At 38.5% G+C, this 15619-nt stretch overlaps 1 protein-coding gene across 8 annotated transcripts in view; it reads right to left on the reverse strand.

Moving 5' to 3' along the window:
* Nucleotides 1-160: 160 nt before the first annotated feature.
* Nucleotides 161-15619, reverse strand: part of CNTRL (centriolin) — a 112942-nt gene continuing 97483 nt past the window's right edge. For all 8 annotated transcript variants that reach the window (XM_037798333.1, XM_037798332.1, XM_037798335.1 and 5 more), the window contains 9 exons: nt 10245-10433; nt 9629-9854; nt 8118-8323; nt 7044-7184; nt 4749-5018; nt 4508-4570; nt 3245-3454; nt 2017-2089; nt 161-1754 (listed from right to left, as the gene is read on the reverse strand). In XM_037798333.1, the coding sequence (XP_037654261.1) occupies nt 2030-2089; nt 3245-3454; nt 4508-4570; nt 4749-5018; nt 7044-7184; nt 8118-8323; nt 9629-9854; nt 10245-10433 (1365 nt within the window). In that variant the 3' untranslated portion in view covers nt 161-1754; nt 2017-2029. The remainder of the gene's footprint in view (nt 1755-2016; nt 2090-3244; nt 3455-4507; nt 4571-4748; nt 5019-7043; nt 7185-8117; nt 8324-9628; nt 9855-10244; nt 10434-15619) is intronic.

The raw sequence follows: 15619 nt of genomic DNA on the forward strand, positions 1-15619 counted from the left end.
TCTTTGGGTTATTTGTTGCTTTTCATACTTTTGAGGCAGCCCTACTAATTACTACTGATTAGTAATTGGTGCTCAGTAATATTTGAGTGTTAGATAACATCCCAGTACCTGGTTCATGTATTTTTTCATGGACGATGAAGTGTTTGTTGTGGTAATCATGTTTTTTTTTTTGGTTGTGTTGTTCACATACTAGTTAGAGGTAGTAAAGTTTCTTTGAAAAGATGTCTTTTGAAACCATTTATTTAGCTTCATATATTACTTCACCTCTCCAATTCTTCAAGGCCATAATTTTGATAACTTTTTTTTTTAAACCCATAAGCCCTTTGGTTTAAGTGTGATCTTTTATAGATATGGTTCAGTTCAGTCCCTTTACCAGAAGACCAAATGATTGCCTTCCAATCCTGTTCATATGATAGTCGAGTAGGTTTGTGTGACAATATAGAGAGGATATTTTACCCTCATCCAGCACATGGACAGAACAGGCCCAGAAAAATGTGCCTCTGAAGGATCTCAATAATTGTGAACAGCCTAGAAAATGAAACAAAGGAAAACGTAAATACAAAGGTCATTAACAAATTAATTTTTGTTTTGGAAGTAGATGCTTTATAGAACTTATTCATTGTATGTTAATACATTTTATGTGTTTCTAGTGTCTTTATTGTAATTATATTTATCCCGTTCTTTGATGGTCCAGTTCTAGCCAGACACCACTCTTTAGGAATATAAACTCATTAGGTGGTGAGGGATTACTGTACTGTGCTATTCTGTACTGTAGTAACCAGGCATATCTGTTAAGGCTCTAAAAGCTGCTAGGTGGCCTGGAAAAAGAGTTCTTGGGAATATTTTAAAACCTAATCTATTACATGTAGTTTCATACTTCACTCACCCCTTGGGAATAACTCTTATTGCCACACAACTGTGACTGTAGTTTCTATTTTTGTTTTTAAAGAAGTAATGTATACAGATCATGGAATTGAGCCCTTAATCATAATAGTTCAAAAATTAAAAAATCTGAATACAGTTGAATTTACCACTAGGTCAGACTCTTCAAAGTACAAAGTTCTTCTTATTTTCCACCACACAAACAGTATTTCTGGCTTAGGAAAAGCATCTGAAGTATACGTTTTATAATAGATATTTCCAAATGATGAATATATTTAGTAATAGGTACAACATACTTCAACCTCCAGGCAGAAGATGGAAGACCATTTGAAATACTTGTCATTCTCTTGGAATTAAGGTAAAAATTTGGAAGGCTTTACACAATAGATTGATATGTTAAATGAGAAGTCAGATGATAGGCCAAAATTTGTTCTATCTTTTATTTTCATATGAAAATAGAATTTAAGCAAACTCCAAAAATAATTCTTGACATTATATAAATGGAGGCTTAAATTCATCTTTTAACTATAGATTTACCAGTTTATAGATTCAAATGAGCAGTTAAAATTGGCAATGGTTTTATAAAAAACACTTCAAAGATTAAAAAAAAACAACAAAAACTTCAGTTTTTAAGGACCCTGGTTTAAACTGTATAGAACAGTTCCCATATGTATATGTGATTTACAAAGACCTTGGCATTAATGGTACAAACAAAATTAACTACAGTGGGATTTCAGCTTCCCAAGTCCCTGGATCTTGCTAAAAACTTGAGTGGTATTTCAACTATGAAGTTAGTGAGGTAGTAGAGAAGGTAATTCCTCAGATGTATTTATGCAAAGTTGTATTCCTCATCTGGCTGAGCCGTTCTTTTCCTACAGAAAGACAAAAAGGTACAAAGGATGAATTAAATACTTGAAATAGTAAAAGCGGGTTTTAAATAAACTAACAGAACCAAGTGATAGCCTGGTGGCTAACAGGTAAAATACATAGTTGAGCATCTTTCTGGAAAATGCTTTAAGAGCAACTGCTGTACAAAATTATCTAAGAGAAAAGATTATTTTTCTTCAGGGACAGTTTTTGTATAAACTAGAATTCAAGATCTTCCCATTGAAAGTGCTAGACTTCTACACGTACCCTGGGAACGGCATCAAGGTAGGTAACTGTCTGGTGATACTGGTGGACCTTGTAGAACTTGTCGGAAGGAGCTCTGAAAAGAAGGGAGATAGAGTTAGAACCTAAGAAGTCAGCCCCCTATTCCAACCTAGTTCAGGCTTTTATCCCACACAGGCCTTATTGCAATCCTAGACTACTAAATTCTAACACTCTCACTCTTACCCATCATGCCTCTAACTCCTGCTGTTGCCTTAGAACACCTGGACTCTTCTGGCTTTCACCTTCAAATGATGACTTGACAAGTACTCCTCTCCCACTATGCTGGGCTGTCTTGCCTCCAAACCCTACCTATTTTTCAATGCCAGTGCCTCTTCCATTCTCTACCCAAAGCCCTGTCCTGAGGCCTGTGATGGTTTTGGACTTTACCTAACTTGGCTCTGCTACTAATTAACAGTGTGACTTTGAAGTCTCTTGCCTTCCTGGGCCTATTAAAGAGGCAGTTGTCCTTGAATGTTCCTTATGGCTCAACCAATACAATATACTGCTCCATGGCAAAGAACATAGATTACCCTCCATGTCTTGGTTTTGTTATTTGCTGTGACAAATTTTATACAATTTATTTATATAAAAGGGAATAATTCCTATCTCCCAGGGATTAAATCTATTAAATGTTTAGCATAGTTCTTTACGTCTGTAAGTGCTCAAAAATGGAAGCTAATTATTCTCTGTCTCTGACATTGTCATGGTTTACCTGTTCAGAGTAAATTTCATGTTCCTTCTGAATTAGTTATTAACCTTATCTAAGTCTCGTACAAAAAACCTTAAAATAAAATTCAGAGTTTTTTTTTTAATTTTTATTTTTTAACAGGTTTACAGGTTAAAAGCCAAAGTCTGCATATCACATTTGTTGAGGAATAATAGTAGGCATAGTTCGTTGTTTTCCTCAAGACATAGGAAGACAGATTAATTAAACTTGGACTCAAATTGACTCTTATAGGTCAGCTCTTCATATTGATCAAGTCATCATCTAATCTCCAATTCTAGTCTATTTCCCAAGCCATCAGTTTTTATATCTACCAACCAGTTGGTTCCAGTCTTCCCAAGGATCATGAAAAAATGTCTTTCCTAAGACAAGTTTTCCAGAGATTTGAAGGTGGCATTTATGTTCTAAATCTCTAGATTACAAAGCCCAAAGCTTACAAAGCTTACATGAAATATATCAAAACCCTTGTTAAGAGCTTCCTCTTACCTGGCTTTGTCCAAGTTGAGAGTCCTCAACAAGTGAAGACTCCATCTGAGAGACACTGGGTGACAGGGATGTTGAATTGACAGAGGTGCTTGTGACCAGTTCCCCTAAGGCATCAACTTGTCTTCTCAAGCTGTGTAAAGTGCCCTCTGTCTGTTGCTTTCCTTTAATTAATACTTCTGCCTGCTTGGACATACACTGTCTAAGTTGAGCCTGAAAAATGTTAAGATTAAATATAAGGTTTTATACCAAAGAAATATACCAGAACTATTACTCAGCTTCCTTGTGTTTAACATTTGATAGGCAAATCAGAGCTAGACTAAGTAAATGACTGAGTTAATGACAAAAAAGTGGTAAAAGCTTATGCATGGAGAATATCCATCTAGCAGCTCCTGCAATATATTTTTTTAGGATAGGAATGGCTGCTGAAAATGCTCTTGAAATGTGACAACTGAGGAATAGAATTTTTAATTTTATGTAATTGTAATTAGTTTAAGTAGACACATATGGCTGGAGGCTACCATTGGATGGCATGGGACTCCCCTTACTACTGCAGCACTGTCCCTCAGCCATTCCCCAAAAATGTATCCTGCCCTCTTGTTCTCCATTCACTCTCATATTTCAGCTACCACTTACATATACTCTTTTAAAATGCAATTTTAGTGATGTATATTCATGTACCATATACAGTATCAAAAGTATATAATCAATTGTTTACAGTTATCATCATACAGTTGTTTATATAAACTCGTAACTCCCAAATCTTTAGGTCAACACTGACCTCTGAATCCTAGACTCCTTTTTTCAGCTGCCTATAGCTATCTTTCCCTAGACGTACCACAGTGCCCTCAAGTTTAAAATGTTTTGCTCCTGATAACTTCTTATCTGATGCCCAAGCCTACTTTTCCAGTATACCTAATCCTTCCCCCAACCACTGGTCTGTGATCTCCTTATTGTTTATCATTGCTCAATTCCTGTCTCAAATACTTAGGTTCTGTCAGTTTTAGTTAAAGCACAGCAGCATTATATAGTTTAAAGAACAATGGACTTAACACCAGAAGATATGGTAATGAACACTGACCCTGACCCATTTCCTAACTGTGTGATGCCAACTTCTCTCTGTTTAATCATATTAATCTGTAAAACTGCTTTGAGTGCTGTAAAGGAGTGACTGAGAGAGCAGTATGTGAATATAAGAAGTTTCCCTCACTTTCCCCAATGTGCCCAGCATTTCATACTGTGTTTTTGTTTTTTTAAAAGGTCAACCTTGAGTCGATCTTCACGGTGACGCAGTTTCTCTCGGAGTGCTTCTCCACGCCAGTGTTCATCCTTTTCATAGGGAAAGAGGAGATGTCAATAAGTCACCAAATACCCAGTCTTTCCTTCCTCCTCCCCCACGATCTCTAAATCTATTGTTTAGCTTATCTGGGGGAGGGTGGGAATCAATCTTTCAGAATCCCACATTATCTTTCTCTGAAGTCCAGGGAAGAGCAGGATCAATCCTTACCATTATGTGAACTTGGGAAAAGTTCAGTTTTTCTTCAAAAGGTGGTGGTCTCTCATTCATGGTGAATGGGAAATTCTCTTTCAAGCTTTCCAACTCTTCCAGGTTTTCATTTCTTTCCAAAATAGCTTCCAGATCTGCTGGTAGTTCTGGAAGAAACTGGTTGAGATTCTTAAGGCTGGTTCTTATTTCATCTTTCACCTCGGACTTAAGTGTCCTCATTGCTTCACTGATTTCCATTTGTCTTTTCTCCAAATCTTTTTGATTTGCCATCTAAAAAGTGAGAGAGAGTTAAATAGTAAATCCCATTGTGTAAAGTTTGGGATTTACTTGGAATTGAGCTCTGTAATGTATCATGTATTTAAAGATGTACAAATGTCAACTACTGTGATGATCAGAACTGTAAAAACTTCGAAATTTTCAAATACTCAAGTATCATAAGCTACCAGGTAAGTGATTTTATTGTCATTTTGATTAGAGCAACTTTAGTTGTGAAAAGCATATGCACAAGGTTTCTTGAAGGTTTATTATTCTGTAGAAGTCAATCTCTGGCGTTAGAGCTGGATTCCAATTTTATTTCCAGTAAACAATACCAGTATGACTTAGGACAAGTTAGCTAATTTCTGAACTTCCATTATTTCATCTATACATGGAAGTACCTCCCTTTCAGAATTGTAAGAACTAAATGAGAATTTACATGAAACACCTACTGGTACCCAATATAATGGCAACTAAGATAATTAAACCTCCAATGAGTAAAGGAACAGTTACTGAAACAAGTCGTAAGTGATCTAGACTTTATAAATATTAATGCTGGAAGAGGCCTTAGAAATAATCTGGTCAAATACTTTCATTTTGTAAGTGAAGAATCTGGTGGCTTGGGCAGTCTAGAGGTTTTCTGAAGTGTTACAGATTGTATTTAATACCTGAGACTACTCTATGTGGCCCTTCCCATAAAAAGTTTAGCAAAGATATTACACTCAAACCTACTGCTAATAGCCCTACCAAGTTGGCAGAGGCATCTAGAATCACTAAGAGCTTGAAGACTTTAAATAAAAGTTTTTTTGTTTGATTTTGAACCAAAGGGTGTGTGCAGGACCCTGGAAGCACAGATGAAACATGGCGTGGTCCCAAAGGACAAAATGTAGTGGGGCCACAGCAGCCCAACTTGAGTTCAGAAGTGGCTCAGGTGCTGATGATGGCTGAAGGGATTAGAGATTTTACCATTCCAAGTGTGAACTGCTTTCACATACTCAGTCTGGTAACATCACATATATCAAAGGTTTGCCCTGGAACCATTTTCTCTTGCCTGGAGGTTTGGTACACATAGACTTGTATCTGGCATAAAATCTAACTTTTCAACTTAGTTCTTTGGGACATAATAAAATTCTACACTGAAGCATTACCATTTTTCTTTCAAAATCTAAGCTTGTGAAACTTGAGAATTTTACAAGTATATTTTGAAAACAGTTTGGCGGTTCCTCAAAAAGTTAAACACAGAATCATCACATCACCTGGCAATTCCACTTCTTGGTATATACCACAAAGAACTGAAAGCAGGGACTCAAAACAGATAATATGTATATCATTGTTCACAGCAGCACTATGCACAACTGCCAAAAGGTGGAAGCAATCTAAGAGTGCATCAACAGATGAATGGATAAAACAAAATGTGGTATACACGTAACAATGGAGTATTATTCAGCCATAAAAAAGGAATGTTCTGATACATGTGACAACATGGATGTACCTCGAAAACATGTTGAGTAAAATAAGCCAGATACAAAAGGACAATGTTTATGAATTCACATAGAAAATATTTAGAATATGTATATTCATAGATACAGAAAGTAGAGTACAGGTTACTGGGACAGGATTGGGGAGTTAATGTTTAATGGATACAGAGTTTCTATTCAGAGTGTTGCAAAAGTTTTGGTAATGGATGATGATGATAGCACAACATTCTGAATGTAATTAAAACCACTGAATTGTATACCTGGAAGTAGTTAAATGGGAAATTTTATGTTGTATATATATTAGCACAATAAAACATTTTTTAAAGAAAATTGTACTTTGACAAGTAGTGTTTTCTTGTGGAGATATGTTTCTAAATTTTAAAACTGGAAAAACAGACTTGACTTAAAGAACATTCTTAAAATCAGCTTTTCACAATTTCTACACAGCTATGCCTCTCTTAAAAGGGTTATTAAAAACAATAAAATTTCTGAGCTCTGTGGGGAATGAGAGAGTCCTCTGTCCCAGGCCAGTCAGCTGGGATGCCTAGACACATACACACACCTGCTTCTTGAGCTCCATGTACTCTTGCTGCATCTGGTGGAGTTCATTCATCAGGCGCTTGGCCCGCTCATGGTTATCCTGGGCCACCTGCTCAATCGTTGCCATTTCCTTCTGCATGCAGCTGTTCTCCTGTTTTTGCTCCTAGTACAGTACAAGGAGAGAAATGACTGAGGTTCAGCTGTGGAGGTGTGGGTTGCTGGCTTGCTTACACACTAGCTCTAACTTCATTTCCCACCTAGGCCTCCACTTCTCTAGCTGTAAAATGGGGATAATTATATCTGTCTAACTTGTCCTGGAAGCATCTGGGTCAGAGTTTGTTGTCCCAAAGTCTGAATCCTAGATTTGCAGCATTATCTTTAACAGTAAGTTACTTTTCCCTGAGTCTCCACTAATCACTAATTATCTTTAAAATGGGAATAATAACACCTATCATCATAGGGTTATTGGGAAGGTTAACATTTAGACATCTGTATGCTATATAATCACCTTGTAAGTACATCGGGAAACATATGGTATGTAAAGTGCCTTTTACACAATACGGCTTCATTAATTCCTCCAGAGGGTGTTGGCAAATTTCACCCCACTCTGTAGAACTCATCTGAATGTCACTTACAAAAATTTATTTCAGGGATAAAGCATGGTAAACTGAGCTTCCTGGGTTGAGGACAATGATTAATTAAAGCTAATGCTGAACAAAAAGGGTAGGATGAGAAAAATGTGTGAGCACTGACTGCAGCTGTGTAAAAATGCCTTCAGACGCTTTCTCCAACACCCTCCTCCCCACCCCACAGTTGAATGTATGCAGAAGGTTGCTAGCTGGGAATGCGCTCTGCTTTGTGCTGACATAGTTCACATGACTGTCTCCCCAGCCAGACGGAGGCCTCTGGGAGTCAAGTCTCAGAAAAAAACTACCATTGGCCTAAAGAACAGATTATGCATAAAATAGACAAATAACAATAGTTAAGTGCTGGGTTCATGGGTGATTTCTTTACTTTTATATCGAAGCAGTGTTTTAGTTTAAAAATTTTAATGCATTATTACTCCACAAAAACTGCCAGGGCAGCAGGTACTCACAAGAAGATTTTTCTCTAGCTGGCTTCGCTGCGTCTTGAGCGCTTCCTTCAGGCTGGCAACCTGCTTCTCGGCTTTCTTTCTTTCTGTCAAGAATTGGTTCCGCAGGAGGCTGAAGTCTGCCCTCATAGAGTCCATCTCTTTCTGGAGAACCAGAAGCTCATTTGACTTTTCCATTAATTGCTGATCCCGTTCTGAAAGCTGACGTTCTGAAATGAACAGTCTTGGTAGGTCAGCCAGAGGCCCTAGGCTGGCTGTGGGTAGATTACATAACTAACAAGCCACCCACTCAGGCACTTTCCTCCACAGCTGAGGCTTACAAGTCCTCCCCGACCCACACCAGGGGTCTGAATAAAGACACAATAAAAGTGCCTCTTAAAGCAGTTGTTTCCTGGAGAATCTGAATTCAAAATTACAGGCAACTATCATTTTCCTTTTCAAGTCTTTGAGACAAATGAGAGTAAACATAGCACCAATCCTGAGGCACAGGGGCACAAGGAACAGGCTACTGAAATGTTTTTAAAAACTGATTTTAATAAAGGGAGGCACATGTGTACTACTTCCTTCACAGAAGGCACTTGCAGTGGAAAGCACACAGGATTTGGTGTCCATTCCTACATTGGCATGAACCCCATTTTACAGATGAGGAACCTATCACCTGGTGTTCAGGGAGAATTATGTATGCAAAGACATGGTACACAGTGAGTACCAACAGACAACACTTACAAATGATTTTATTTTAAATGGATTTTTCTAATCACCCTATTAAGAGTAATATTTGCCCAGATCTCACTTTTCAACACCACTTGTATGGTCACATTCTGCTATTTAAGTTTCATTTTCATAATGGGAAGACTTGGTCTGGGTTTATCAAGAGTTCCTAGGTAAAGAGGAATAATAACCTTTTCAGATCCCCAAATCCACTAAGTTTACTAGGAGGGAAAACATTTTCTGAACATATTAAACCTTATAGCTTAAGAAAGAGATAAATTACTTATTGGTGTCAGAACAATGCTTATCCTGGATCTTTATGTCAATTTCATTTATATATGGTTCAAGAGAGTACATTTATTCAAAGGCAAATACCTGTATTTGATACCCTTTACTAGGTCAAATTTGGACAGAAGTAGGATTGTTATTATTATTTTCTATTTATTGAGATCACTGTCCCCAAAGTTCTTATTTTATGTACTTCATAGAAACCTTCAGAGTTATCTTTTGGCACTGCTTTGCCTTAATGTTCCACTTTCTTGAGATGGCATTCTTAAAGAGGGGAAAATGGTAAAGTAAAAGACTTGAGAATCAGTCCCCAGGATCGAATCCCATCTCCATAAAGATACAAATTCCCTTCATTTCTTAGCCTGTTTCCTCATCTCTCATAGGGCTATGAGGATCAAATGAGGTCACATACTTCCTGCTTTGCTTCTCCTGCCTGGGGCCTGGGTCTCCTTTACACGGTTTACAAGACAACAGCTGAGCCCTCCCACATCAGTGCAATGTTCCAGAATACGTACTAGTTTGGGAGAGTGTCTTCTCCAGGGTTTCACTCCACCTCTCCTCTTCCTGCAGAGTCTTGACACGTTCTTCAGCCACCAATACCTTCGTAACGACTTGTTCCAGTTTGCTCTTCTGGTCTGTTAATTCCTTTTCCAGCTGTTGTTGCTGTTCCTTCAGTGTCAGATTACTGGCTTCAAATCTTTCTTCTTCACTTTTTCTCTCTTTCTGGAGTTTTTGAAACATCTTAACAGAGAACAACCTTAGTTAATCATAAACTAACAAATAATGCTCCAGATGAAGGAAATTTCATGGACATAAAACAGATTCCAGTTCAATAGAAAATAGCCCACTGTGCCAGAGAGGGAGTTCTCTTTACAAAAGTGATTAAGCAGGGACTGGAAAACTATTTGGTCAGCGAGGTGACGAGGGGATTCAAACAGCAAATGACATTAAGATTCTTTACAGGACCAATAGTCCATGAGCACTGACACCAAGAGATTCAAACAGTTGGTGTAAAATCTACCTGCTTACACAGGGCACTTAAGGGAAGACTAGTCCCTCTCAGCAGCTTAAAAAAAGCTCACATTGGTGGCAAAAAGCTTTCCTTTACATAAAACCATAATTATGTAGTACCATTTCTTGTTGGACTAGTTTGAGCTTGTTTTTTTCCATTTCATTCTGAAGGACTTGAAGTTGTTGCTGTTTTGTCTCTCCTTCTCTTTGACAGTCTTCAGCCTTTTTTATCTGTTCACTGATGTCCTTCTGGAGCCTGGTCTGTTCACTAAGCAGAACATCCCGACGCTTGGTGGTGTGAAGCAGGTCCTTTAGGTGAAAGATCAGATTGAAACCACTAACAAAGCCAACTTTACTAGCAGTGGCTAATGCCAGTCCATTATCTACTAAGTCTAACAAAATGAGAAGCACAAAAGTTCCATATCCTTTCTTATCCCAATAAACTTATGGGCAGGTATTCAGAACTCAACTTAATTACTGGCTTTCCTCCTTTTAGTATCCAAAAACTAAGATGACAAAAGATATCAGAAGCACAAGACCTTAGGCAAGAGGGTCACTCTGAGCTTTAATGGACTGATCACTAAGAGGGGAATAAACAACACTCACCTCACAGGATTGTTGAGAGAATTAAGAAAAACTGTAAAGTGTTTTTGAAAAAGTTACGATATTTCTAGCAACACAAAAAAATATTCGTAAGACAATTTCTAAGAATTTTAAGATAGAATTACTTTGATTTTAAATTTTATACATCTTAGAAACACAAAATCCTAAAGGTAGAAGGAAGAACATTTAGATGTTTAATCTAAAACCTAATTTACATAGGGGAAACTGAGACCCAGAACTTGCTTGAGGTTCTTTGAAACACAACATTATAGTATTTTCCTCACAGGATAACACTGAATTACCTTTAAAAAGATCATCAGAAGTACAAAGGTCAAGAATCCTTTGTATTCAACACCTGATAAGATGAAGCCCAGTGGAGGTTATGCAGCAGATCAAGGAGTGATCAAATCTAAGTAAGCCCAGTGCTTGGATGACTCCTTTGTGGTATAGATCAGAGATGGTCCATCTAGATCTTGAAGACTCAGAGGGCCTGTCCCAAGGGCTGAGTTCCATTCTAGCCACCACCCTTATTAGCTTTGAGTAAAACTTTGCTGGAATCAAAAGTTCTAGCACTAAAATAAATTTTTTCTCAGCACCAAAACTTTTATTTTTATAATTTTTATAACATGACACAAAGGGCCGTGTGGGGCCTGCTGGTGTGAAAAGAGCCAGCCTACTTCATTTTTTTGTTCTTTTAACCAATCAGTTGCATACTTGCAGTTATTAATACTATAAGATTACATTTGTTGAAGATGGCAGCTAGGTGAGACGGCAAAAAAACACCTCCGTGAAAAATACTAGATAAAAACCAGAAAGTGACCCAGAACACCACTTCCAGCATAGCACAAACCAGACAAGGTCTGCTAAATCCACAGGGAACGTGCATTTGGTGAAACCAGGAGCCTGCATTCTGAAACGAGTAAGTAAGCCGGCTGAAAGTCTGGCAGCCATGCTGCAGTGTGGGGAAACGGTGGGCTGGCGTTTGGAGACGGACTAGTTCTTAAAAAAAAAAGCCTGGGAGCAGCTGCAGATACAACAGGGAGAGCCACACATTGAAGCACAGCGGAAGGGGGCTGGGCTAACGCCTCGGTGTCTGGCGTGGAAGATACCCCTTCCCACACTCGCTGCTGATTCTATCGAGACCAGGGGAGCAGAGGGGAGCCAAAAGGAGAAAAAAACTGCATTCCTTGCAGCCATCCCCTCGGTGGGCAAGGGACGCTCCTGCCTGGGGCAGGACCCACAGCCCAGAGCCGCGCCAAGAAACCCAGTTTGACGGGGAGTCTTTCCCACAGCACTGCACATACGCCACAATATCAGCCGTGTACAGTGGCCTTTAGTGCACCCACAGCTGAACGTCCCGGAGCTGGGAGGGCAGAGCTGTGAAAAAAGGGGGAAGTCAACCCATCCCATTCAACCATCTTTGAAGCGGGCTGGGAACACCCCTGCACAGCCCGGCGACCCAGGGCTTCCCTGGAGGCTGGCGCACACTTGTGATGTGGCGCGGCCCTCCCTCAGCAGAGGTCCTGGAAGAGCACAGTTGGGAAGGGGACCCGCTTGGAAACCCCAGAGACCCTATGCGAATACCAAGGACTTGAGGGTCAGGGCAGAGACAATCTGTGGTGAGACTGAAATGAAGGCTTAGACTCTGGCAACAGCCTTAAATCTCCAGGAACACCTGGGAGGTTTGATTATTAAAGCTGCCCTGTCTCCCTAACCACCCAGCCACACACACACCCCACATTCAGGGCGGACAGAACCAACAACACACCTAAACTTGGTGCACCAATTGGACCCCACAAGAATCAGACCCCCACGCATCACAAAGACAAAGTTGGGGAGAACAGACTTGAGGGAAATAGGTTATTCAAGGAGGCCATCTGCTGGTTAGTTAGAGAAAGTGTATGCCACCAAGCTGCAGTTCTGACAAATTAGGAATAAAGTAAAGCAAATGCCAAGAGGCCAAAAACAACAGAAAATCTTGAAGCATATGATAAAACCAGATGATATGGAGAACCCAAACCCAAACATCCAAATCAAAAGATCAGAAGACACACAGTATTTGGGACAATTAATCAAAGAACTACAGACAGGCAACAAGAGCATGGCACAGGATATAAAGGACATGAAGAAGACCCTAGAAGAGCACAAAGAAGAAATGGCAAGAATAAATAAAAAAACAGAAGATCTTATGGAAACTAAAGAAACTGTAGGCCAAATTAAAAAGACTCTGGCTACTCATAATACAAGATAAGAGGACGTTGAACAACAACTCAGCTTCCTTGAGGACCAAAGAACAGAAAATGAGAGAACAAAAGAAAGAATGGGGAAAAAATCGAAACGGATCTCAGGGATATGATAGATAATATGAAACGTCCAAATACAAGACTCATTGGTGTCCCAGAAGGGGAAGAAAAGGCTAAAGGTCTAGGAAGAGTATTCAAAGAAATTGTTGGGGAAAACTTCCCAAATCTTCTAAACAACATAAATACACAAATCATAAATGCTCAGCGAACCCCAAATAGAATAAATCCAAATAAACCCACTCCGAGACATATACTGATCACACTATCAAACACAGAAGAGAAGGAGCAAGTTCTGAAAGCAGCAAGAGAAAAGTAATTCACCACATACAAAGGAAACAGCATAAGACTAAGTAGTGACTACTCAGCAGCCACTATGGAGGCAAGAAGGCAGTGGCACGATATATTTAAAATTCTGAGTGAGAAAAATTTCCAGCCAAGAATACTTTATCCAGCAAAGCTCTCCTTCAAATTTGAGGGAGAGCTTAAATTTTTCACAGACAAACAAATGCTGAGAGAATTTGCTAACAAGAGACCTGCCCTACTGGAGATACTAAAGGAAGCCCTACAGACAGAGAAACAAAGAAAGGACAGAGAGACTTGGAGAAAGGTTCAGTACTAAAGAGATTCGGTATGGGTACATTAAAGGATATTAATAGACAGAGGGGAAAAATATGACAAACACAAACCAAAGGATAAGATGGCTGATTCAAGAAATGCCTTCACAGTGATAACGTTGAATGTAAATGGATTAAACTCCCCAATTAAAAGATATAGATTCGCAGAATGGATCAAAAAAAATGAACCATCAATATGTTGCATACAAGAGACTCATCTTAGACACAGGGACACAAAGAAACTGAAAGTGAAAGGATGGAAAAAAATATTTCATGCAAGCTACAGCCAAAAGAAAGCAGGTGTAGCAATATTAATCTCAGATAAAATAGACTTCAAATGCAGGGATGTTTTGAGAGACAAAGAAGGCCACTACGTACTAATAAAAGGGGCAATTCAGCAAGAAGAAATAACAATCGTAAATGTCTATGCACCCAACCAAGGTGCCACAAAATACATGAGAGAAACACTGGCAAAACTAAAGGAAGCAATTGATGTTTCCACAATAATTGTGGGAGACTTCAACACATTACTCTCTCCTATAGATAGATCAACCAGACAGAAGACCAATAAGGAAATTGAAAACCTAAACAATCTGATAAATGAATTAGATTTAACAGACATATACAGGACATTACATCCCAAATCACCAGGATACACATACTTTTCTAGTGCTCATGGAACTTTCTCCAGAATAGATCATATGCTGGGACATAAAACAAGCCTCAATAAATTTAAAAAGATTGAAATTATTCAAAGCACATTCTCTGACCACAATGGAATACAATTAGAAGTCAATAACCATCAGAGAGTTAGAAAATTCACAAATACCTGGAGGTTAAACAACACACTCCTAAACAATCAGTGGGTTAACGAAGAAATAGCAAGAGAAATTGCTAAATATATAGAGACGAATGAAAATGAGAACACAACATACCAAAACCTATGGGATGCAGCAAAAGCAGTGCTGAGGGGGAAATTTATAGCACTAAACGCATATATTAAAAAGGAAGAAAGAGCCAAAATCAAAGAACTAATGGATCAACTGAAGAAGCTAGAAAATGAACAGCAAACCAATCCTAAACCAAGTAGAAGAAAAGAAATAACAAGGATTAAAGCAGAAATAAATGACATAGAGAACAAAAAAACAATAGAGAGGATAAATATCACCAAAAGTTGGTTCTTTGAGAAGATCAACAAGATTGACAAGCCCCTAGCTAGACTGACAAAATCAAAAAGAGAGAAGACCCATATAAACAAAATAATGAATGAAAAAGGTGACATAACTGCAGATCCTGAAGAAATTAAAAAAATTATAAGAGGATACTATGAACAACTGTATGGCAACAAACTGGATAATGTAGAGGAAATGGACAATTTCCTGGAAACATATGAACAACCTAGACTGACCAGAGAAGAAATAGAAGACCTCAACCAACCCATCACAAGCAAAGAGATCCAATCAGTCATCAAAAATCTTCCCACAAATAAATGCCCAGGGCCAGATGGCTTCACAGGGGAATTCTACCAAACTTTCCAGAAAGAACTGACACCAATCTTACTCAAACTCTTTCAAAACATTGAAGAAAATGGAACACTACCTAACTCATTTTATGAAGCTAACATCAATCTAATACCAAAACCAGGCAAAGATGCTACAAAAAAGGAAAACTACCGGCCAATCTCCCTAATGAATATAGATGCAAAAATCCTCAACAAAATACTTGCAAATCGAATCCAAAGACACATTAAAAAAATCATACACCATGACTAAGTGGGGTTTATTCCAGGCATGCAAGGATGGTTCAACATAAGAAAATCAATCAATGTATTACAACACATTAACAAGTCAAAAGGGAAAAATCAATTGATCATCTCAATAGATGCTGAAAAAGCATTTGACAAAATCCAACATCCCTTTTTGATAAAAACACTTCAAAAGGTAGGAATTGAAGGAAACTTCCTCAACATCATAAA

The sequence above is a fragment of the Choloepus didactylus genome, chromosome 10 (genome assembly GCF_015220235.1).
Source record: "Choloepus didactylus isolate mChoDid1 chromosome 10, mChoDid1.pri, whole genome shotgun sequence".
NCBI classification, from domain to species: domain Eukaryota; kingdom Metazoa; phylum Chordata; class Mammalia; order Pilosa; family Megalonychidae; genus Choloepus; species Choloepus didactylus.